General features: G+C 44.7%; 1 protein-coding gene across 2 annotated transcripts in view; it reads left to right on the forward strand.

Annotated features, from left to right (window-relative positions):
• Positions 1-477: 477 nt before the first annotated feature.
• ctdp1 (CTD (carboxy-terminal domain, RNA polymerase II, polypeptide A) phosphatase, subunit 1) overlaps positions 478-26,194 on the forward strand; it is a 56,092-nt gene continuing 30,375 nt past the window's right edge. Inside the window, exons 1-11 of one of the 2 annotated variants that reach the window (XM_030347651.1) lie at positions 478-1,055; positions 2,062-2,145; positions 3,559-3,652; positions 4,152-4,280; positions 5,273-5,423; positions 8,647-8,737; positions 10,435-10,592; positions 11,853-13,034; positions 16,085-16,226; positions 16,443-16,673; positions 20,122-20,254. In XM_030347651.1, coding sequence (XP_030203511.1) covers positions 754-1,055; positions 2,062-2,145; positions 3,559-3,652; positions 4,152-4,280; positions 5,273-5,423; positions 8,647-8,737; positions 10,435-10,592; positions 11,853-13,034; positions 16,085-16,226; positions 16,443-16,673; positions 20,122-20,254 — 2,697 coding nt within the window. In that variant the 5' untranslated portion in view covers positions 478-753. The remainder of the gene's footprint in view (positions 1,056-2,061; positions 2,146-3,558; positions 3,653-4,151; positions 4,281-5,272; positions 5,424-8,646; positions 8,738-10,434; positions 10,593-11,852; positions 13,035-16,084; positions 16,227-16,442; positions 16,674-20,121; positions 20,255-26,194) is intronic. The other variant, XM_030347650.1, reaches the window with a different exon arrangement.

Consider the following 26,194-nt stretch of genomic DNA (forward strand, 5'->3'; position numbering starts at 1 on the left):
ATAAAAGCATGTCTCATTTTATGTTACATCATCTTACATCAGAAAGTCTGCAATGGGTCCCATAGCACTTCTGTGTTCTTTATATTTTATGGAACATTTTAGATCAATTAGGATTAATATTTTTTTATAAATAATTCAGACAATCATTATTCTATGTTTCAATATTGAACAAAATTAAAACTACACCAATGACGATATATAATGTAAATAAACTAAGTGGTGCTTAAACAAATTGGTTAGATATGGCAACCTAGAGTTACTGAATGTTTTTACTTGTCTTTAGAATTTACATAATAATAACATAGTACTATTCCTTTTTGTTTATATCTTTTTTTCCCCGTGCGCTAACGCAACACGAGGAACCAAACACCTCAGCCCTCCTCACCGGACTACCGGATGCTGTCAGTGTTGCCAGATTGGGACTGAGTTCCCAATCTGGCAAAACTGGCTCAAGCGCGTTACAGCCAGTGTTGTCATATTGGTCGGGAACTCTGACCCAATCTGGCAACACTGGATGCTGTATGATCCTGTAGCTGCAGCCTTCCTGTTTACGGGCGGGAAGAGCGAACAGAGCGACCGACACAACGCTAGTGTTTTGTATATCAGCTTATTATTGGCTACGCGTCCGTGAATGTTAATCGGAAAACCCTCTACTTGCACTTATATGACAGGCGAAGCTGTGCGAAAATCAAATGGTATTTTACCTGCACCATTACTACTACACGTTGACGGGATTTTAAGAGTGCCAAACAGATGGAGGACCCCGCGGATTCTGGCGGCGGCTCCGCGGCAGAGGGCCCCGTGGTGCAGGTGGCAGACATCCGCTGGCCCATCGGAGCTCTGCCTCTGCGTCTGCTAGAGTGGAAAGTCAAACCCGGGTCTCTCGTCAACGTGGACTCGGTGCTGGCCTTATGTGCTCCGATCTCCTCGGCGGTAGAGAGCGGTCTGAAGCCCCAGAAACATGTCAACAGGCTCCCGGAGAAGAAGGTGAAGTCGGACCGCGCCGGAGTGATCAGGGAGCTTTGCTGTCAGCTCGGGCAGGTCATACCCCCTGGGTGAGTTCAACCTAGGCTGTCTAGCCTCTCGTCATCCCTCTCCTCTCGCCCTGTATGGACTCACACAACCCTTAAACTTAAAGTTGTTTCCTACAACCAATGAATAACATGCGTTAGCTTGTAGGCTAGCAGCTAGTCCGCTAGCCAGAAGGGTAGATCTGATCAGCGTCGGGATGGGGGCAAACAACACACCGGCGGGCCCACAACTTTTTCGTAGTTTATTTGGCGGTTTATAAAAACGTTATTTGCTATAGACAGACTGTTATATATACTGTTACGATTTGCTATAATGAGTACTAGTTGACTGTCTAAAGTGAAGGCAGTACGAGTCACTCACCAGGCAGGTAGACCGTCCCGCGTCGTAACGCTACCCGGTGTTACTGCTCCCCCGTCGTCAAAAATACACTTTCAGTCAATAATGCTTCCAGAGAATAAAAAACATTAGGTTTGAAAATGCATTATTAAGATTATGACGTCTGGCGGTTGTTTTCTCATCTATCTTCACTATAAGAACAACACAGGCTATCAAGGCTAACATGCGTAACGCTGACAGGCCATAGTGCACAGAGGGAGTTTGTTTACTCCCTAACTGTGGTACTAAACTATAGTACCACATTGTAACCAGCTGGGTTTACTAGAGCAAAACTACTATTTCATAAAAAATCCGGGTCATTGGTTTTCTCATTTCCTATTGCCCACATTAGGGGGTGTGTTCGAGCTGCTCTTTATAGACGCAGAAAACACCTGCTGCTCAGAAACAGGAACAGCATAGTTGTAAATGTCCAGAGAAATAAAACAGTTCAGTTAACTTATATTGGCATTCGTCAATTTGTTAAATTCCTTTTTTGTTTTGTTTGTTTCTGATCTAAGTCTACTGGCATGTTTTTTTTACTTGTTACAATATTTATTCAGTTTTTGCTCTGTCTTCTGTATGCCACATTTCAGACACGTAAGTCAAACTGACCTGATGCAGTGCCTGTGTACTCACTTGTATTTTCAATAACAGGGGTATCATCGTCCGAATTGAAGAATGCAGCCATCCTATAGTGATGAAAGGACTTTGTGCTGAATGTGGACAGGATTTGACACAGTAAGGAAACCTCAAATTACTCTTTCAGGGTGTGCTGCAATTTTCCACACACTTCGTCAATCTCTAGAGCAAAGTGTACAAATCTAATCAATGAATGTATTGCATTGTATCCAAAACCTTCACTTTGATAAACCATTAAACTCAAGGGCTTTAACTTACCTGTCTAAATCAATTACATCATAAGAAGATGCATCCATTTTACATTTTGAACAAAATCGATGCGATGCGTTTCATAGTGTGGAATAAAGCTGCGTTCATGTATATCATGACATCTGGCATTTCATATCATTCGCTAGTATTTAGTGACTTTAACATGCATGCCATCATTCCCCATATGCCTATTGAGTGGAGAGAACCACACCCCATGTGGATTAAAGATGTTTTTATAATCCCGATCAGTCAACGATGTCTGAATCTTCATTTATAAATAAATGGCATATATGAGATGATAATTTTAAGAGAAAGGGTAACCTTATCTCGAGTTTCATTTCATTGTTAATATGTTGAAAACACTGTCCCTGGTCTAATAGGGCTTGGAAATATGGAAACTAAGATGTGGTGCCATCATGACACAAATGGGAACCTTTGCAGAATCCTCTTATACAAGTCAATGCCTATGAATTAAAGATATGATTCTGAATGGGGTTAAAACCTTGAATCATGTGGGCATTTAAAGTTAACCAGACTAATACTGCTTACAATTTAAATATAGTGTTGTGAGCATATGTTCTTTGCATCATAATTCATTTAGAAGAGGTCTATTATCTTGTCATTAGTCTAAACTATTTTCTTTACTATTATACAATTCTACTTAGAGAAAATAACCAATCATTTACAGAAGAGCCCTACATTTACAGTTAAATCTTAATTTGTGCGTACATATATATCAGTAAAACCAGCAGGTGGCACCAGAGATTGTGCTTCTGAGTAGAACCTCTTACCATTTCCTTCATTGACAAACGGTCATTTGGAAAATAATTTGACAAGGCAGGCTGCTTGTATATGAAGAGATAAAACCTCTCTCTCTGGTGCATTTGTATGGCCATGGGCCAGCTGTTGTTTACAACAGTCTGTTGGACAACTGCACAAGCAGAGGTGTACGAATCCACTGCTGTGGATTATTGACCAGAAGTCCCATTACCATAGTGACTGATGCCAGTTAGTAACAGAATCAACACACTTCTGTTTAGAGCGCACATGATTGGATAACATTGGAATTGACAAAAGCATAAAGTCCAAATCTATTTTCAGTGTCAATAGATTTATTTAGATATATGTATACCCCTGTATTAGATATAAATATAAATATATTATTCTTGACCATCACAGATGCTAGATGCATCTAAAGATCATTTAACTGATAGGATTGCTTCACACTCAATTTCTTTCCTTACGATGCTATCCTCTTCTCAGGCTCCAGGGCACTAATGGGAATCTGCAAGTGCCCTTCTCCACGGCAACGGTCTCCATGGTGCACAGCGTGCCTGAGTTGATGGTCAGCTCAGAGGTAAGCCACGTCTCCGAAGAGAACATTGTTGTCACATGACACTTGTGAAGTCTGTAATGCAATCTAATTGCTCTTGGAGACCAATTTCCTTGCACAACTGCTTGGAAACGGTATAGAGAAGAAACTGACGTAATCTGATTTAGTATTTGTTAATTTAGATAAAAATAAACACATTTCTACAAACTGTTGCCATCGTTAGCTTCCACTTTACTGTGCACTGTGGTGGTTGGTTATGTGGAAGTTTTGAATTCCCTCCACTCTTCATCTATGATTTATTTGAATCTGGACTGAATAGTTCTGCACCAAATTAAAGTTCAAATTGTCTGAATGTGAAGAATGGTGTAAGAATAGCTACTTGGCCCTCGATTGTTTTAGACAATGATGGGAAATCCCCTTCCATTTATTGCACTGCCAGCAATTGACATCTTGTAAAGATTCCTAATTTCCATGTCCCCCTTTCTCTATACCTCTCTTCCCATGAACGCACACCCTGCCGCAGCAAGCAGAGCAGCTGGGCCGAGAGGACCACACGAGGCTGCACCGCAACAGAAAGCTGGTGCTCATGGTGGACCTGGATCAGACGCTGATACACACCACAGAGCAGCACTGCCCACGCATGTCCAACAAGGTACTTTGACGCAAGCCAGCGCAGCCCTTCGAGCACTCGAAACAGCCGAAACCACCTCTGTGTGCTGCGTACCAGTCATAAGCCTCATAAGCCTGTATACATGTTGGTTGCTGTAGATAGTTTTGTAAACTATTGTTTAAGGCGCGTAGATGCGTTACACGCGCTAAAGCAGCACGTTAGGCACGTTAGACGTGTTTTACGTGTTTTACGTGTTTTACCCATATCAGCCCGAACCGGGTCGTTCTGATATTTCCCACCACTATCCTCGGGCCGGGCCTTTGATCGAGCGTTTGAGGTTGTTTTTTTTTAATCATTGCTTTATTGGCGTCATCTGAGGAGAAATCTATGCCATAAACAGAAATATTATAGACCTTTATTTCACGGGTCTTCTCAATGCCGTGGAACGCTCCGTTCACTTGCATGGGTAGTACTCTGGTAACTTGTGAACCCCAGCGTCTTCGGTTGCTAAGCGACATCAACGTCTTTGGCCGACTATTTATCTACTAATCAACACTACGAATGCTGGTAACGAATAAATTCTAAAAAGACACACCATGTGAAGTTATTTTTTGGTTTTGGCAAGTAGCCTTGTAATAAGCGGGATGATGTATAGAACGTTGCCGGTCATTATCGAAAATAAGCCCCTTCAGGGCGAAACAAAACACCTCCGCTGGGCGGGCTCATCTAGCTGCGTAGGCGCGTTGAACCATTTTTGTGACACACCATGATCAAGTGTCAGGTTAGGCGTGTTACGGGCGTAATCAGTGTGGCCACACCTTTAGTCATTTTACTTGTTTTCAGTTCAGGGATGGTGGTTCACAAAATTGTTTTACTAGCGATACCACTCTCAAGAGGCAGAGAAAGTTCAGCTTCTCTTCAACTACTGTAACCCAAGCCAATATCTAAATCGGGATGGAAACCATAAATCAAACTTCAATCCCCCTCTTTATAGGATCATGGTAAAGTGGAGTCCTGTGTTTTTTTTCCCCCAGGGGATCTTCCACTTCCAGCTGGGTCGAGGCGACCCCATGCTCCACACACGGCTGCGTCCGCACTGCAAGGAGTTCCTGGAGAAGATAGCCAAGCTGTACGAGCTGCATGTGTTCACGTTCGGAAGCCGTCCCTATGCACATACCATTGCAGGTATTGCACTAATCCTAAATTTTCTTAGAGGACATTTCTTACTGAAAAGTGACGTTTCCTGTATAAACTTTGTAATGGTGGCATACAAGAGGCACAATACTTATAGGTGTACCGGCCATTTGTTATATAATTCGAGTAAAACGCTTCCCAAAGCTTAAAACATTCTCGCACCTGGCAACCTGGCCAGCTGCTGTCCTATTACCACCTACACGCTAGCAGTGGATGTATGTCTGGCTCCTCTTAGAAGCAGGTCAAAACCCCGTAGCAGGCAAAAACACCTTGTTGTTATTGTAGTGCCCAATTCAGAACAGAGGAGGGCAGAATTTTCATTTTTTTCAATTCTGAAGTGTATTTTATTCATCAGATCATTTTCGCCTAGCATGTTCTCCCACATGGTAGGAACTATACTTGCAATTGCTGGTGAATCGATGAGTAAACATAGACAGGTATCCTAACTTTTGTCAATCTCTTGAATTAAAAAAATATAGTGTGACTAGACACTTGAGTTCGCTTAACCTCTTAAGACCCATTCGCCCACCGGTGGGCGATTTGTGTTTGTTGACCACATGTTCCCACTACGCAGCGACATAACCCGCTTCAACTTTCATCATTACAGACATTCTATACATCGTTAGAAAGGGTAGAATCTCCACAATTTATTCATCCGGTTTTTTTTTTTCATAAATCATGAGCACAAAACCATAAATATTGATATTAACCAGCATGGTAAACCGGAAATGCCAATAAAACAGAGAGACTCCCTACCTTTGAAGCAATCCGAGAACCGTAATATGTGTCCATTCCTCAATTATTTATATTCCAAATGTCCGTGAGAATCCACTGATCAAAAGCATCCACATGGTTTTTCATAAAATTATTCCAGCTTGTGAATATTGTCGTGTAAAGTCCATTTGTTTACCATCTCCAAACTTTGTTCGTCAACTAACATCCAGCTTTTCAAAGCCGCATGGCTATTTTCTCTACCTCCAGTATGGAGTTGTTGGGTATGCTTGTTTTCATCACTTTGCTGGCTACAAAATGAAAGTGTCCCCGTCTTTTTCTGTTCAGTTTTCACCCCGGTACAGCCCGTGAAGTAGATGGAGCGCTCCCAGTTCGAAGGGCCAATGGGCTTTGTTTACTTTGTTACGCGGCTTTAGTATAGGGACAGCGTATTGGCTATTGATATATCAGTCACTTGGGCTTCTAGCCAATGAGTTTACCTTTCCAACGCTACCAGGCGTGTCCAGGTGTGATACGTATGAGCCGAGATATACAGCTGCGTCATCACGGCAGACAACTCGCTTTGCGCATGACAGAGCCTCCAGCGGACCAGGACGCACGCCGCACACATTGATCACATTGATTTCGCCGTTTACAATGGCGAAATCAACGAAGAAAACGAAATATTACACACATGAAGAAGCCCTCGCTTTGATTTTGGCTTCATCCGAGGACAGCGAAGACAGCCAATATGATTCTGAGATAGAGGAGATGTTCAAGCAACAATTGGACGAAGTCTTAGATCGGTGAGTGACGCCATCTATGTGTATTTTTGTGTGTGGGTTTTTATGCTTACAGTGAACAATGCAGTATAGTTATATAGTATACATTATATATATAAATGAAAAAATGACAGAAATGATATAAATGAAATGTTTATTTGTTTTCTATGTAAATAACACCCCATTGAATTGCATTTATATATTTCTTCATTATATTTGGTGACATTTGTGCATTGCATTGTGTTTGTAGGTCAATGTCTGAGGACAGTGATGCGGATTGGGAGCCGCAAAGCCAGACAGGCAGACCCCCGGCCCCCACTCCTACTGAAGGTGGTCGTGAGAGATCCGGTAGTGTCTCATCACATGACAATATCTCAATATGGCCATATCAAATGAATGTGTGAAAAAATTATGTTTTGAATCATGGAGAAAGGTTTTATAGTCACCAAAATGCTTCAGTAATGTTTCCAGTGTCACAGAAGTGAGTAAATGCATTTGGCACAATTTGGCCATTTTGGAGACATTTTGGAGAGGTTTGGGCCGCCAGTGACCACACACCATAAAAACTCCATTAACTCCCAAAGCTTTAGGCCTAGAACTCCAAATTTTTTTCCAGGTGTAGTTGGCATGATGTAGAAGGTATTTGGCATATTGCCATATGCCTTACATAAAGCACATCCTAGTTATTGTAGTTCAAATATGACCCATTATTTTCGAAAACAAAAAAATTGCTTTAGAGCCATGTCTGAACTGATGTCATTTAGGTTGTGTGTATGACACATGCCAAATAAACATATCTACAGAAACTAGAGCTTGTCAGCTTTCAAATGAAGTATCATACATCCATCTAGGACTTAGGGTTACTGTGTTATAAGCTTTTCCATTTGGGTATGTGTTTAGGCGAAAAAAACCAAAATACTGCCGGACCTTAACAGGTTAACTGTCAACCAGTGGATTGAAAGAGACTGAAGAGGAAGGAAGACTAGCCCTGAGTGTACTCTGACAACAAACCCTTCAGCATACATGAGGGAGTCTCTGGTCTCTAGTGCAGGAACAGCTCTGCCTCTCATGGTGGAAGTCTGTTGGAAGTAATGCAGTTGAGAAAGCACTTTTGGAGTTTACTTGAAGCTTCCGCAGGCGACCGAGGTCAGCGCTCGTCTGATTGGTTGTGCCTGTGCAGCGGCCACGGGTTACTGTGAGGGCGACATGTCATCAGCACAGCTGAAATCTGTCATCTGCTGCAGGCTGAGAACTCTTCTGCTGCAGGCTGAGAACTCTTCTGCATCTTGCATTTTTTCTTTTCTATCATGTGGCACTTAAAGCAGTTGGGTTATTCAAGTAATTGTATATACTCTCAGGATTCTTGCACTTTCTGGGTTGTATCTTCATTGTTGAATGCCCCTATAGAAGGCTGTTTCAGGCAAAAGCATCGGCTAAATAAATGTCATGTCATGAATTATTGTATTAATTTTCGTTACATGCTGTGTTTGGCAGCCTTTCTTGAAGAGAGTCTAGAAATAACAATGATAAGACTATTTTGTATGATGTCATGAGACAAAATGGGAGGCTGGAGAAGTGAAGGGAACCCAAGACCAAGGTTATTATGCAGATGTTGTTTCTGGTTCTTTATGAAGGGATTTCTGCGATGGATTTCTAACGTTTTTGTTCAGAGCGTGTGTTTTTGATTCATTTTCAATTGTTTTTTATTTTAATTCCCGCAGGTTTTTTGGACCCTGAAAAGAAACTCTTTTCCCACCGCATCCTCTCCAGGGACGAATGCATCGATCCTTTCTCCAAGACGGGGAATCTAAGGTTTTAATTTTTATACTCTCTATAAAAGTGATGGCTCAAACAATTATTGGCAATCTCACACTCGCTTGCTTTTCAAAGCTAATGCTGGGAATAAGAAGGTTAGAACTGACTTAACTGATGGTAGATGGAGCTACTTGAAAATAATTGATCTCAATATGTTACAGGTGCTTTAGGTAAGATTTCAGAGCCATAATTGAGAGCAATTTGCTAGAAATGCCATAGCAATCAGTCAGCTAGAGAGAAATGCCATGTGAGATTATCGGTTCTGGTTGACTGTCTCCCTTTATGTATGAGCCATAACATTTGATTTTAGATGGCTCATTTCTGATCATCTTTTGCTGAATGGTTTCGTTAATCCATCTTGCCTGTCAATCAAAGTGAATGCAATACTTATCAGTGTTGAAGAAACATATGGTGGGGGGGAGCATATAGGGAGGGGAAAGTTGTTGTGGTATTTTCCTCTTAACCTGAAGTCTTACCCAAAGCAGCTTAACTTTGGTGTTAGGCAAATACCGATCAACACATTTTTAAATTCCTTTGAAACAGCAGTAGCAAGGTTTATAAGCCCAGTGCGTCCCCACATTCCTGAGATAAAAGGTATTACTATACTATGGAAGTTAAACACGATCATTTTGAAATAATACAATAAATCTTTCGATTATAAAACGCTTTTCATAAGATTTTCATTGGTGTTCTAGGAGCATAACGTTAATAAAACATTTGTTTTGTTATTAAAAGGGCTATTAATGGTTTGATTCGCAAACTTGGGTAATGACAAATCTTTTAGTGTCTATTCTACTTTTTGCCTCCCGTGACAATGTGTGGGCTTATTACTGCGTTATGCATATGCTATCACATTAAAGACTGCAGGTCTCACGTGTTACGATTTTAAGTGGAGGCCTATGGTGATGATTTGATTGGAGTTATAACCCATTCAACTATTATTAGAAGGACGTTAAAAAACCTGCCGCTGCGACACAGGCTGTAGACTGAATTCCCTCTTCAATCTATTCCTTCGTTTTTTTTATTTCCAATATAGCTCACCAATGATATTCAGTGTGACGACTCCAGCTCATGCATCTCTCGCTCGTCTTCCATTTAAAGCAACGGTATAGCCAGTTGGTTACACAGGAGCAGAAGGAATCAGCGGTGGGTTAGCAGTGAGGATATCGATAACCAGGACTGTGTGAATAACTAAAAGTGGAGGTCTGCTTCTTTTTGCGCAAAGGCAATATATAATCAAATAGAAAGAGTGCAGCCCGTACTCGAGTGAGATGCAGGCTGATTATTGCATCCCAAAACTAAGATAAATTAAACAAACATTCATGGTCTCGGTGACTGAGCATAACGATCTTGTCCACCACTCGTTCTGTGCACATGCACAATACTCATTGTTTTCGAGTCACCTGATTGGCTCCTACCGTCGGCAAATGTCAAGTTCACCAATCACGTGTTTAAGGACTATATTGGCCGATAACAATCGGTGACCGATGGACCAGTGCATCAATGTAATATGGTGTAGTTAGGCCAGTATGCAGAGGTAGGCAGAGGCCTTGTATAGAGTGGAGGGATTTATAATTGTAACAATGAAACCAATTGTAGATTCATAGGACGCCGCTTGCATTCCACTGCCCTGAAACCAAACCAGATTGGTTATTCATGCGTTGACGTGTTTATTTCTGCGTTGTGTTTGGCAGCAACCTCTTCCCGTGCGGGGACTCCATGGTGTGCATCATCGACGACCGCGAGGACGTGTGGAAGTTTGCACCCAACCTCATCACTGTGAAGAAGTACATCTACTTCCAAGGCACCGGCGACATCAACGCTCCCCCCGGCTCCCGCGAGGCTAAGAAGGGTACAGTGCAGTTGAATAGTGACGGGAGGCCGCTACACCAATGTTGAGATATCGTAATTACTATTGTTCTTTAAAGTGGTGTATTACTTTGGATAATTGTGTATTACATGACAGGATAAAAAAAAGGTTCCTCCTTGCAACGAGAAATGCTGGTTTTATTTTTTAAGTTATTAATTTTCCTGCGTGAAATATTTCATATACCTAAACTCTGTGAGAAAATCCAGCTCTTCTTGTTTCATGATTCTTGGACTAGTGCCTCATTGTCTTATAGCCTCTGCCACAAAGGTTGATTAAGAGACTCTAAGGTCAGGCGCTAATCGATGTGAACAGCCAATCACTTGAGCACGGCACAATAATCAGTCATCCTCACCATCACCACAATATTCATGTTCTTAACCTGTGTCCTGACAGCTTGTGTGTTGATGATCCTTGATGCCTGTAATCCTGCCAAACCTGGTTCAGAATCCTACTAAGGGGTCATCCATCTATTGCAAGGGTCATCCATACCACGCCCTGAATGTCCTTCTGGGCTCAGAAGGAGCTGGTTGATCAGCCACTTGCAAGGGAAATCCACTTGGAGACACTATAATATAAATCCCCTTATTGTTAGGGCAGTAATTCCCGGTCTCTACCAATCCCCAATTGTATTGTTCTAGTCAGTGTTTCTCGTTAGGGGAAGCCTCGTTTCCGTTGGACCTCCAGGCCACGGGGAGATCGTCATACCTACGAACCCCTTGCTCTTTTTTCTACTTACTTATGCGTTAAACCTGCGCTGTACAACCGGTCGAAATTGTTCATCTCTGGTTCAAATGCAGTTTTTTCAATGCAGCCAGTTTTACCTGTTTTTATAAACCAACAAAAAATATATCAGATATTTAATCTTTGAGAATCTAAATCAATATTGATTTTGAAAGATGAAAAGAGGAAAGAAAGTGAGCAAAAGTCATGGCTGCCGGAAAAGTGCACGTTAAAGTGGTTAGCAGCTATAAGGTGGAGGCAAGGTCATGAATCTAAGGCAAGTTAAAAATCCTCTAATTTAAGTGCTTTCTTAGGTTCAATATGATATAATAATGTGTTTTGGCCTTGCCAATGCTAAACCTGAACTGTAGAGGCTAAAAACAGTTAGTCCAAGTATCCCTTCAAACTGCGGCGTTCTTGCCTGAAGGTAAGGGAAGATTTCCATTTGCACGCGCGTACAGTCCACTCTGACTGATGTCCGTGTTCAACATGATCCTAAAGCCTCATTGTGTCATTCCCCAGCGAGCCGGCCTGCTGAGAGCCCTGAACCCACGGGGACATCGGGGGCTGAGGAGCAGAACAACGGCTTCAAAAGGAGAGGGAGGGAGAACGCCAACGCCAACACCAACACCAACGTCAACAACGGAGGCAAGGAGGAGCCCAACGCACTTTCATCCACTCAGGAAACGCCAGCGGAAACGCAAAGGACACACGCCCCCGGGGAGGGGAAGGACGAACAGGAGCAGGACCCAGAGCCGGGGCAACAGGGGGAGTCCAGGCTGACACAGGCGGAGGGTACAGGGAAGGGGACGGGTGTCGGCGTCCAGGGGGGAAGCACCGGGACAACGGGCTCGGCGGAGGGGGACGGCCCCGAGCAGCCTTCCCCGGCGGAGGCCCCCGCAGGCAACAACCTGGACTTTGACCTGTCCAGCGACAGTGACGGCGAGTCCGTCACGGAGAAGCCCCCCAGCTCGACGGCGGATAGCGTAGCCGGCGGCGACCCCAAGACGAGTCCGTCGGGGGTTCGCGATCAGCAGGAGGCCGGCCTCACGCAGAACCCCGAGTGTGGGGACGGGCCGGAGGGAGACGGGGGTAAACGGAGGGAGGAAGGAGATGCCGTTAAAGGGAAGGTTGAAGTCGTCGCCACCGCCGCAGAAGAAGAAGAAGAAGGTAAAGAGGCGGACGCTGCGGGGAACAGCGCGACACCCGCGGCGGAGCCTCCTCCGGTGGGCCCCCCGGGCACCGAGGACCTGGGCAACGGCTGCTCGGACAAGAGGGAGCCGGAGACGGAGTCCCAGAACAGCGAGCTCTCCGGGGTTACTGCCGGCGAGGAGCTGCTGGAGCAGAGCATGGAGGAGGAAGAGGAGGAGGAGGAGGAGGCGGACCCCGACCAGGACGACCACCTCATCTACCTGGAGGAGGTGCTGCAGAGGATCCACGCAGAGTACTACGCCCGCTACGAGGTCTACCAGAGGAAGGAGGCCCCGGAGATGCCCGACGTCCGGCGGATCGTGCCGGAGCTGAAGGGCAAGGTGCTGGAGGGGGCCACCATCGTGTTCAGCGGCCTGTACCCCACCAACTACCCCATGGAGAGGACTCGCGAGTACTACCACGCCAAGGTGCTCGGGGCCAAGATCGGCCGGGGCCTGGTGCTCAACGCCGAGGACCCCTGTCGGACCACGCACCTCATCGCAGCCAGAGCCGGTACGTCGACAAACCACCACTAGTTATCTTCTGTGCCGACGGGATTTGAATCTATTCTTGTGTGTTCCATGACAATTAACAGAAGTAGCTGCAACGCAATGCACGATGAAAAATAATGGGGTCATAGCAATTGCGAATTAATCTCTTCCTTTGTGGTTGATAAACTCTAAACTATCGCAGATCTGCAACAGTACATTGACGCTGACGAACATACAGTCTGTGTTCGTAATGGAATAATGTACCAAGCATTGATTGCTTCATAGCTGATCTACTATCTTATTGTGATAAGTTTGCTGTGATTTTGGACATTGTGGACATCATCACGTCACCTTAGGCATTACATGGTGCAGGCAAATCCTTTCTCATTTGCCTCATGTACTGACCAAAACTGCAGATCAGCAGTTATTCATGAGCACAGTGTTGGGGCAGCATTTGGGCTCAACACAAAGGCTGTTTTATATAATGGAGCAAGGAGGTCAAGAAGGGTGGGCCTAAGTTCATCTGAATACCATATTGTTGCATGAATGTTGAAGTAATCATTGGCTTGTGACTGTCTCCTAATGATGGATCCCAGTATATCCCAATTTTTTTTTACCCCTAACACACACACACACACACACACACACACACACACACACACACACACACACACACACACACACACACACACGTAAACATGAACTCCGAACACAAACACGCCCTCCCCTGCGAATGCTCTCTTTGTCCTGTTCGCAGCATTTAAATGATGAGAGGCGAAATGCTGCCTTGCATGTTTCTGCCATTCTCTCAAATGTAATGGACAATCTTTTCACAAAGAGTGCTAATGGTAAATGTACTTATGCAAAGGGATGTTATAACCATCCTTACAATTCAATAGTGAATGGGGCTAGCTAGAATACATATTTTCATGCTAATAAGTCGGGAGGAAGTTCATGATCCTCACCCACAGAGGTGACGTGAGAAATGTATGGAAAAGATTATTCGGGAGATGATTTGACCTCCACTAAGGAGAGCCTCTGATTCGCTCTCATGAATAGTTGAGTGAAACGTGCATTTATCTTCTGCTTTTCAATATCTAAAGCAGTCAAATCTCTGCCTGATGCGACAGTAGCAACGATGGGGATCAGTAAATTTGCGGCCAAAACAACCGGGCTGGGGCCGACGGATGTTCATGCATGAGTTGCCTGATTTAAGTAAACCTAATTACTCTGTTTACACTCAAAGTTGGCCCAACAGCGGTGAGTGTGTTTACCTCCTCGCTCTGCTGCATCCGTCTGAATTGGAACAAATGCAACATAGTGTAGCATGCAGACCTTGACGTAAACATTTTATGATATTTCTTTGATCTAACGCTTTGATCCCGATTTGATACAACTGTGACCTTATTTCACTGTTAAAACAGAAACCTTTGCAGCATAACAACAGCGTAACAGTACGGCTGTCGCAGGTGTCTAGTTCCGTCCTCTGAAGACCACAGCTGCTCAAGTTATACCCGCTCGTGTGATTCCTTATCGTGGATTGTGGAGACGAGCCTGTCTGCTCTGCACATGTCACTGCGATGTCTTCATGGTCCAAGCCCTCAGGATAATGATGACACCTGCCGGTTGTGGGGGCTGCACTGAGCAGTTTATGTGTCGTGGGGGGTTCCCCTGGGCGCCAACAGAGACCACAACATGGCTTGCTGCCTGGAGGCATGACACTGAACCAGGCATGTGAGAAAGAATGAGAACAAATATTGAATCTTCAAAAAAAAACTACTTCAACATCAATATAAAAACAACAAGCCAATCAAGTGCCAACTTGTTACTTCTGGTAATTGAAAAAATGATCTTTATCTCTATTATACCAACCCAGAAGTAAGACTAATCTTTATTTGAGTTTATTTAGAAAAAAAACGTCACAACCCGGTGTGTGTGTGTGTGTGTGTGTGTGTGTGTGTGTGTGTGTGTGTGTGTGTGTGTGTGTGTGTGTGTGTGTGTGTGTGTGTGTGTGTGTGTGTGTGTGTGTGTGTGTGTGTGTGTGTGTTCCCTCGTCCACCCCCCCACCCCACACGGGTCGGCGCTTGGTAGCACAGCCCTTGTTGCCGTGGGAGCCAGCCTCACTTAGTGCAACACTTAACCAATCAGCCGGCATCGCTACGTCAGAGGCGGGGAGACAATCAGCCGCCGTGCTTCAGGGCGAGACCTCAGCCGGCCACTTCAGCCCCCGAGCCGGAACCGACTCGAGGAAGCTCGACGCGTCGCTGACGTCAGGCCCACGCACGCGGGCGTTCGCATTTCATATGGCGGATTGATTATTTAATGGTGGTGTTTTAACACACTCTTCCCTGCCCCCCACACACACGCCTCTGGCTGGCTAATGCCCCCCTTTGGTTCCGGCTCCGTGTTTGATGGACATATAAAACGTTTGCCAAATTTTCTCTCTTCAGCTGTGCTGATCTAGCTTCATAATCAAACTGAGGTTTCACTTCATGTTTCAGGCTGAAGTTTCTACCGTCTGAGGTGTTTTCAGAGACAGGGCGGGGTTGCTGCCACGTAGAACAATCTCAAAGCGGACAACATCACAGTCCTATTAATTTGCGAAATTTCTGAACGATCGTCTTGAATCATGAAAACAACAGTGATCCTTGCCCGACCACACATTGAGCAACAGAATACTTCACAGTTCACACCAATATCAGGCACATGCTCTACCCCAAGAAGTGATCAATATCTGGGCTAGCGGTGATTGCTTGGCCTCTCATGTGTTCAAGGGGTGAATGAGGTCTTCTTGTCCCAAATGCAGTTTACAGCTTTCCTGGTGCACAGACTGGTGCACAAAAAAACAATCTGACACCAGTAAACAAAGCTACCGCCTCTCCGCCCGTCTCCCCCAGTGTGTGAAACCAAGTGTTGAGTGTGGTCCCGTTCATTATCGACATAGATTGATGTTCACGGGTCATTGATCTGCCGTTCTCTCACGGTAAATGTGGCCATCGATCAAGCGAGTGTCTTGTTTGGGCATGAACTCCTTTTCTTTACCTGGTCTCTCCCCTCCTCCCGTTCCACCAGGCACTGAGAAAGTACGTCAGGCACTGGGCTGCAAACACCTCCACATCACCAGTCCCGATTGGCTGTGGTGTTGTCTGGAGCGCTGGGAGAAAGTCGAGGAGCAGCTGTACCCTTTGAAGGAGGAACCCTCCAAGACCCCCCGGTAAGGGACCCTCGCCGAGGCATTTGATCTATAGACCAAGAGGTAAAGCAAAGCGCACTTTGTCTCTCACTGAGAGACACTGCAGTCCCCGGTGACTTGTTCTTTCCCCTTCCATTTGAAGCACGACTCCTGCTGTCAAGCTAAATGTAAAGAAGCACTCTCCAGCCGCCCGCTGAGAGATTAAATGACTTGTTTAAATCCTCCCCCCCGCCACAGGAGCAACAGCCCGGCCATGCTGCCCGACCCCCAGGGGATGTTCCATCACCCCGTCTTCCACCCCGCCCACCTCCACCAAGGACCCCCGCCCCCGGCCCCCGAGGTGCGCATCTACGACCCGGTGACGGGGAAGCTGATCCGGCGGGGCCAGCACGGCCAGCAGCCGCCCCCCTACCTCCAGGCCCCGGGGTCCATGTCGCAGCCGGACCACCGGAACACGGCCCCCCCCAGGTAGGACGTCGCTCCGTATCCCCCCGCTCTGCTCTCTCTGGAGTGCGGCTCTGTGAAGGTTTAGCTGATTTATTCCGCCTGCCGCCCACCCGCCTCCCGCTCCCACGCGGCGACCGCTGTCGCCACAGGCCCTCTCCTCGGAGGACAATACGGGATGCGATTGCCGCGCTGAAGTGCTTTCTTCTCGGATGCGAAGCGCTGAATTGAATTAAAATGTTCTTCCGTGCCGGAGATATGCCCACACAGTCTGCATCATTTCCATATCATTATTTGGCTTCATTCCCATTAGTGATTCCAAACGGTTGGAGGGAACATAGCTGGCTGGTCCTTTGAAACATGATTAACACGCAGCAGGCTGTCTGTTGTCTCCAGCCCCTAGACCAGCCCCCCTTTTAAATGGATCCCATCTGACTGGAATTAGTGGGTGAGAGACAATGGCGGCTGGAACAAGGTGTGTGTGTGTGTGTGTGTGTGTGTGTGTGTGTGTGTGTGTGTGTGTGTGTGTGTGTGTGTGTGTGTGTGTGTGTGTGTGTGTGTGTGTGTGTGTGTGTGTGTGTGTGTGTGTCACAGTCACAATTAATTTAGCCAACTTTGGCAATTTGAAGTTTGCTCTTGCACAGCAACATATGTTATTAAAATGGCCATCTCATTTAGTTTTGACATTTAGTTTGTTTGCAACAAATTGGTTATTGCTGTTTGGCAATACAAAAAATAGAAGGAAATTCATCACCAATCCTCCATTATTCCCCTCTGGTTTGACAATACCATCAGACGTAGATCAAGCTCCCATGGTGCTCGGTGACTCCACAGCCACTGCCTTCTTCCAATTACCATTGACTTGAGGTTGAGCACCCGCCAGGGGCGCTGATGAAAAGCATTAAGCGCTGTACTCTGAAAGGTTTGCTGTTTTAATGAGTGTGCCTGAGTCCCCTCTGGGCCCCACACCGCAGGAAGCCGTCTGGTCAAAGCCCCCAACCTCTTCCTGGTGGTTGCTATTTGGCCAGGGTACGAACAAGCAGTTTCCTGGGTATGAATGCAGTTTCCAGGTACAAACACATGATGTTTCATCAGAGGCTCTGATGGGATCAGAGGGCCGACATGCAGTCCCAACTGAAGTGGCTGTAGTTGATCTGATGTCATCACAACGTGACAACAAATGTGCACCAGCCAAGTTGTTTGCCATTAATGCTGGAAGAAATACAGTCTTCAGTCTGCAGGCGGTATCCCTGTCAAGGTTTTATAATACTGTTGCTTCTGTTCTACACCATCAAATACTTTATGTTATTAACTTGTTCTTTAACTTTTTTCTCACTTGCTCTCATTGCCATTCCGAATCTTATGCCACCTGCACTATCATCATGAGTTGGTTTTCCTAGTATAGCAGAACCCTATTTTTGCAGTGCATTCGAAGGGTGTGTCAACACTGTTTCACGTGAATGTATTGGTTTTTCATCATGCACCCTTGGGTTCACGTTAACGTGATGTGAAGGTAGAAAAGCAGGCAGCGTCTGCAAAGATCTGTAGAAAACAAAGATCCATCTCTCAGCGTGTGTACCTGCCCAAGTGTACATGTACTGGTGTCCCTGGGTCAGGGACAGCACACTGGATTCACTGATGCAAGCCATTATTTGTAGAGACAGACAGACAGACACAGATGCCATTGTTTTACGATTTTCATTGTTTAATGTTTCTGCTGTTACTGAAATCCTCTCGAGAAAGAATTTCTGGCCAAACCATAACGCATGTACACTGTGCAGCAACACTGGCTCGCAACTCCAGTCAATAATCTATTAGAGGCTGTGTTGTAGCCCTGCTTTTTCATTTCAATTTGTGCAATGAAAAGCCCTGCTATTGTCAAACAGCCAGGCACCTAATATTTTTTGATAAATGCCTCAGACGGTTTAATATGGTTTAAAGATGCAGAAAAAATATTCTTTGCATGATGCAATTTTATTTTATATTTAAAAGCACACCCTTGTTCTCTTCTCAGATTGGATGGAAAACATTACGTCAGATCACTGCAATCGTCAGACATTTGCCACCCCCCAAGGGTTTCAAATAAAGAATAAGCCGCAACTGTATCAAAGTACTTCCCATAAGGCTTTTATATGAGCGGAAATATGTTTGTTTGTTTGCTAACTGGGGACAGTTAACTTGTTTACCCATTTTTCATTTGGTTTTTGAATTGGAATATGATGGTTTGAATCACAACTACCATAAGCATCAAACCATCCTACTTTCATTATTCCGTGGAAACATCCTGGAGCATTGCAGGACATTTAAATGAAACCTGAAACACAAAAGACCCAATTAACAGCTGAAGCATGTGATCAGGCTCTCTTCTTCCTCAATGACTAATTTCTAGCTTTGTCTGCCTCCATTTTAAACCACAAAGTATGCATGTGTGTTCTTTATTCGGGATGTGCATTTCTGGCAAAAATACTATTCGATATTCGTAAGATAGTCGAAGTATTCGAATAATATTAAAAAATCGGTCAATCAAGAACCCTGCACGCATGCACCTCGTATACACGCGCACACACAATGACACAGGGAGGCTTTTATGATTTGTATGAAATCAATTTTTATGAAATCAATACTTCAACATCAACATTCAACATCAAAATTATTTCAACGTGGGCTTAGGCTGATAGGCCTACATGCGCCGAAAACAGATCGCTATTTATTTTACTGAACACAGCCTGCATGACGGTGAACTAGACATGTCTTTAGCATATGGAAACTATGGCCAGAAAAATAACACAGTGCGTCTTTTTACAATTTATTTGTTACCAGCATTCGTGGTGTTGATCGGCAGAGAAAAAGTCTGCCAAAGACGTTGACGTCGCTTAGCAACCGAGGACCTTGATAAGTTACGGGACTACTTCCGGAGTGATACGATAGAAAAATAATGATAAAACTCATCATTATATGCTTGGCAACAGTGAATTATCAAAAATTATTCGCAACCGGAAGTTGTGAAGGCCTATGCAAGTGCACGGAGCGTTCAACAGCATAGAGAAGAGCCGTGTAATAAATACCGATAGTAACATTCATTATTCGATATTCTACGTGACTCCGACTATTCGACGATCGTTGCCCATCCCTATTCTGTATAGCAGTTATCTTGTTCTATGGACTATCCCAGGACCCATCTACATCTCGTATCTTTTTTCCTCTCCTCACTCTACCAAGCAGCATGTTAGCCTCTTTCACTGCTGTAGTGTAGGTTGAAAAATGTTAACCCTTCAACAACACAGAAGTAGGGCTTGCTAAGCCCACGACCCAGCAAGAATTCAGCGGGAAACTCTGGCTTTCTGCCATACTTTGTTGATTTGGACCATAATCCCTGGCGATTGGCCATCAAGGTGAACAAGGTCTATTTTCTTCCGCCTCTAAATGGCTTGGAGCAATGTGTGAAACGTCTGTCTGTCTGCGTGTGTTGCAGGGTTGGTCAGACGTCAGCGGCGTCCGATGACGAGCAGCCCGGCCCGTCCAGAAGGAAGCGCGGGCCCAGCATGTCTGACTCGATGCCGCTCTACATGCTCTGCAAGGAGGACCTGGACAGCATGGACAAAGAGGTGAGGAGACCCTGGGCCCGCCCGCCAACCGCTGTCCACTTAAGGCATTCCTCCAGTGTGACCAACCAAAGCACTCGTGCTAAATGTGCACCCCCACTCTGAAATACAATTCAAGAGGGATACATATTAAAGGGGACATATTATACCACCAGGTGTGAGTGTGATTAGCCATTACAAGCCGTTTTGAAAATCGGACTTCCCAATTGAGCGTGTCCAACTAGATGTGTGCTGGATAGATCAGTCTACCAGCCTACCCAGTGGACAGTAGCAAACGTTGCTCATCTATCCGTCATACATCTAGGTGGACATGCCCACTTGTGATGTCAGAAGAGGCCGATTTTCAAAACGGCCTGTAACAGCTAATCACATTCACACCTGCTGGTATAATATGTCACCTTTAAAACAATCGCCATGCCTTCATATTTTTCCACATGTGCAGGCAAAAAGACGGCATTACATGTGTGTGTGAAATGTAGGAATGTGTGTTCAGAAAGACCAGGCAAACACAAATGTTGGCAAAGTGAACGATACAGTTTAAACCAGGTTGGATTAGGTAAGTCTATTGAAAGACTAGCCGATAATGTGCAACATGAGAAGAGATACTTATGTTGCAACGATTCAGACAACATGCTGAAACCAACGTAAACAATAAAAACATAAAAACAGGGAAACACAAAAACAAGGAATAGCAATGGAGAGTCCTTAACAATTCTGAGGAAGACCGCGATGAGACTTCTAGATCGTCATATAGTTTGCAACTGCTCAAACCTCTGCATAACTTCCCATCGGCATTACCGTTTAGCGGTGTGATCTTTGTGTCTGCCCCCAGAACACGCAGGCTCTCTGACACATTTCTCACGCAGGCTCTCTGACACATTTCTCACGTTTGCATCATGTTGACGAAGGCCACACACTTATGCCATCCGGCATGTGTGTGTACTGTAGCACACCAATATGGGGATTTGCATGCGCCCACACTCTTACTGAGCACTACAGGGTGTGATGCTTCGCTGTCTTCGTGCCACACATTAGATACAGACCATAGTGCATTCAAACCCATAAACCAGAGGGACACAACGCCCAGCATCTCTTTTATCCTCTACCATCAATTTAATTATTAAATTCTGCAAACGCCCTATCATCGCAGCCTAGTATCTCTGTCAGGCACTCACGGATCGTTTGTAGCTTTTGGCCACAACACTCATTTCCTCCTAATTTATCAGTAATGCCTAGAGGCTGTTCCTCCACCAGCTTTAATAATGTTATTCAATGAAGTCTGGCCTCCGCTAATGGTGTGTGTGTGTGTGTGTGTGTGTGTGTGTGTGTGTGTGTGTGTGTGTGTGTGTGTGTGTGTGTGTGTGTGTGTGTGTGTGTGTGTGTGTGTGTGTGTGTGTGTGTGTGTGTGTGTGTGTTTTACTTGTTGTGGGAAAACACCTGCATGGGATGTTTGTGCTAGTTTTACGTCATGCATTTTCTATCCTACTGTGAACATTTTACGTATGGACACAGAATGAGATGGTTCCCTAGACCCCACTCAATGGTAAATGAGCTTGAACCATCTCGTGCAATGCAATGGAGTGATTACATTAGTCTGTGACGTGGGCCGATGATGACTGAATTCACATGGGAGTCCAGCGTTGAGCATGGTAGGATCTGCCTTGTTTGTGATTCTTGTCATTAGGCGCCTTACAGAGATGGGCTAATTATCCCCCAAAAAAAATGTACCGTGAAAGACTTCCTGCGATACACATTAATGAACTATCTCTAGAGTATCGGTTTGCGACGCCAGACGGAGCATAATAACATATCATTATTACAATTGTTATTTTCTGTGGTTTGCAGGCAGCGTAGTGCTTCTGTTCTGCTACAAACGCAGGGTAATGCATCATAATGGCATGATGGAACACCAACTCGAAGTCTAATGGCGCACGCAGCTCTGCCCTGTTCATCTGAATCACAATTATTCATTCATGATTACACAATTATCACATAAGTGTTCAGCCAGTGCACTCTCTGCAAATACCGCTGTTGGCAAGATTAACGCTATGTTTTGCTACCTCTCGTGTTTACCAGTACCTTGGGGTTGTTATATTGTACATTCAATTATACGGTGACCCCGCTCACCCTGTTTTTATATTTCGAACCTTGATCTATGGTCCATTACAGCTAGCAGAGTAGGCATGGTTATATCGTCATCTGGTCAGGTCTGATTTGAATGATTCAGATTGTGGGATTGGACTGGCTTTGAATGACTGAACTGAAGTGCCCCCATCCGAGTGCCAGTCAGCCTTGATGGATGTTTTCAAATGATTTTCTTTGGATTGATTAAATTCTATAGTTAGACGTTCAGCTCCCTGTAGTCTCCTCTTTAGTTAAACCCTGTTTTTATTAATTCCGCCGTTCCACTGTGGAAACCCAGAAACACAACCAAGGGTGACGTTTATATTCATCTTTTCCATCAATTTGAACAGATTGCTCAGTATTCAGTATAAGACAAACCTGGTGGCGGTGGACGGGAGCTTCAGGCTTGACGATGATGATGATGGTGAACACGCAAACATGGAAATAATATTATTGAACCATATGATTCAACATGCCATATCCATCCTGTGGCCCGTCACTGTTCTGAGGTCTTTTAGATTAGGTTTTATTTTTCCTTTTTCACTCACCTCACAACAGCAACACAGCTCAACACGTGAGCGCAGCAGGAAACCATAAGGACATTTCACTGCTGTAAATAATCTTGTAAGAGCAGGTAATGTCTGCCATGGGGTCAGAGTGTGTGTGTGGGCGTGAGAGAGAATGGGTTTTCCACTCTAAGCTTCCCTTGATGGCGAACCGGTTATTAATTGCGAGGCAGAGAGATAGACTAATGAGAATGCTTATGGGAATGAAGGGTGAGTCACTGGCACCACAGATAGGAATCGAGTCATCAGATTAGGGGCGCCATGTGGCTCAGGGGGGTAGGGCGGGTTGTTCGGTAACCAGAAGGTTGCTAGTACGATTCCCGGCTCCTCTGAGGGTTGAGGTGTCCCTGAGCAAGACACCTCACCCTAACTGCTCCTGACGAGCTGGTTGTCGCCTTGCATGGCTGACACCGCCGTCGATGTGTGAATGTGTGCTTGAATTGGTCAATGATAGGCATTATTGTAAAGCGATTTGAGTGTCCACCTGTTAGAAAAGCGCTATATAAATGCAGTCTATTTAACATATAAAAATGTACAAGAAATGGATGAATAGTCCATTCAGTACAGTGTAGAACAGTATAGTGCCTTTTTTAATTGTATTGTCCCTAGGGGGACTACTAAGCCCACCTACCTTACCTCAGAGCAGCCCACTCTAAGCAGAGTGCTCAGAGTTGGCTGGCCCGGTCCACCTTTCAGTGTAAGTCGATAGCATTTTGTGAAGCGCAGTGGCTGCAACCCCAGCTACAAGAGAACCCAGAGAAACGCATCGCCGTCGTTAATCACCGCACCGATAGGAAGGCGCTGGGGTCGGAACACAAGGGCAGCTCATGCCTTGGTACACCGAGAGTCCTTTATTGGTGTTGAAAATGCAAAGTTTGGCAAAGTATAGTTATAAATTGATCATATTGAAGTTTATGTGTGCGTGTGTGTGTGGTTATATTCAAAGTGTATCCATTATGTTATTCAATGTACTTTAGGTTATGCCTATACATAGTCAGTGAGTGTGATGTACACACTCGTGTATTGAGAAGACAAGAGAAATACGGGAGTCACGAGACGCAACAGTCGGTGGAAAGTCTATTTTATTTTTAGGATCGCTCTAAAAAGAGAAAGGTAGATGGCGACCTACAAGCTATCAATTAGGAATGCCGAATTCTTATGTTAATGCTTCCCGCAGGCAGCCCTGACCCAGTGGGTCTTGTATGTTTAAAATAAAGCACACATCCTTTGAGCAAGCTTACCCATTCAAATGTGAGATGAGGAAGCACAAAATCAACGATCTAAGGGCCCAATATGATTGGGTGCAGGAGCAGAAACCTTTCTTGAGGGAAAACAAAAATAATACGAGTTCTGTGACAAAAATATAGCATGTACCTACTGTACGTCGGCATCATCAACCACAAAGAAAACTGAAACATTTTACCCAGGATGTGATAGCAAAAGCTGGATGAAGCAATTCATAAAGCAGCATGTTTAGGCTTAGCTGTAGACGAGAACACTGATGTATGCTCCGCTGTTAGTTTACGTGAGGTTCTTCAAGAAGGAGAAGAAAGAGTTTGGTGATGTGGTGCACCCCTTCAGACCAGTACAGGAGGTGGGGACATCTACCTGGCCATAAATGAGATGTCCACAAAGAGGGGAATCGAGCTGAATCAAGTGGTTTCAATAACCACAGATGGAGAGAGATGAGCTGTGGCATGAATGAAATTGGACAGTCCTGAGGTAATCTCTTACCTTTGCATAATTCATCCATCGATCCTGTGCTCCCCCCTGTCGGATGAGAATCCTGTGGTGATGAACACGCTGATCAGAATGATTCAATTTCTCAGGGCATCCTTCATCCTATCCTTCCCATCAGCATTGCGTACTCTGGGAATTCCTTGATGCTCGTGCTGATGACCTTCTGCTGCTCAATGTAAGATGGCTCAGCAAAGGCAGTGTGTTGGAGTGCTTCTGGTCCGTCCGAAGGGAAATCAGATTCTTGGTGCAGCGGAAGAGCTAGAGCAACACCATTTTCTCAGTTCTTATAAGATGATAAGAAGAAGGACATTGTGGCTTTTTTGGTTGATATCACTTCACACCTGAATGCACTGAATTTAAAGCTACAAGGCAAGGACATCTCAGTTTGTCAAATTGTCACCCTTGTTTTTTATTTTGTTTTTTTTTAATCAACGCACATTTTTCGCGTCGACGTAATTTATGCGTCGACGTCATCGATTACGTCGACGCGTCATCCCAGCCCTAGTCCCCAGTAGTGCAGGGACACCCTCATTAGGACAGAAATAGCCACAAAGTGTTCATGAACGAACCTTTGTTAATGTGACAATTTTTCACTGGCTAAAAGGTACAGCTGACATGAGATGTTCGACTACAGCTGGTCGCTGCTGTAAAGCCCAGTCCTAACCGCAGCGACCGGGATTTGATTCTGCTGTCCTTTGCTGCATGTCTTCCCCTCTCTCTCTGATACCTTCCTGTCTTACTCTGCACAAAGACAAAAAAAACTGTCATATTGTTGGGTTATAAGTACATTTTTTATCTTTTCCCTGGAAATACAAGGGGTCTCCTTAAAACCTGGAAATGAGTAACAACAGTAACATTTATAAATTCCTGTGCAACACAAACTATTAAGTTAGATAGACCTCAGCAACGGCTCAGCAACAGAGTTCAAACTTCAGCTAATGCTTTCTAGGGATTGTGGGATTTCCAAAACCGAATTAATACGGTTGTTGATTCAGTTAATATGTTGGACTACTGCCATCTGGATTTTTTTAAGCATCCCAGACCCAGCCAAAGTGTAGCGAATAACCTTTATTTCCTGGTGCTTGTTACTTATTTGAAAGAGAACCTCAAGAATTTCAACCTTGACCTTATCTTCTGATCATTTCTATTAAAGGGGTCTAGTGTTGACGACACTTATCTGAACTTTGAACAGTATTGGGCGAGAACGCCACAGCCTTAATGCGTGAAAACGGCCTGTGGTGTAATCCAAGTTATGTACGTCCTCTTAAAATGCTTGTTTTTGACGGGCTCAGATTATATTCTATTATTATGTCAAAGATCCCTACAGAGAAATAAAACAGCTTTCTTTAACCTTCGCGTGATCTCAGTTTGTTATGTGCCCAACCAAGTCACCATCAAGGACATGTCTTGCTCTGAAATCTCGTTGCAGGATATTTCCCTCTTGTCATTATTATCTCAGCTCTCTTAACCCAAACTTTTTAGATGATACCAACTAGGGATCGACCGATATATC

The sequence above is a fragment of the Gadus morhua genome, chromosome 22, assembly GCF_902167405.1.
Source record: "Gadus morhua chromosome 22, gadMor3.0, whole genome shotgun sequence".
NCBI lineage: Eukaryota > Metazoa > Chordata > Actinopteri > Gadiformes > Gadidae > Gadus > Gadus morhua.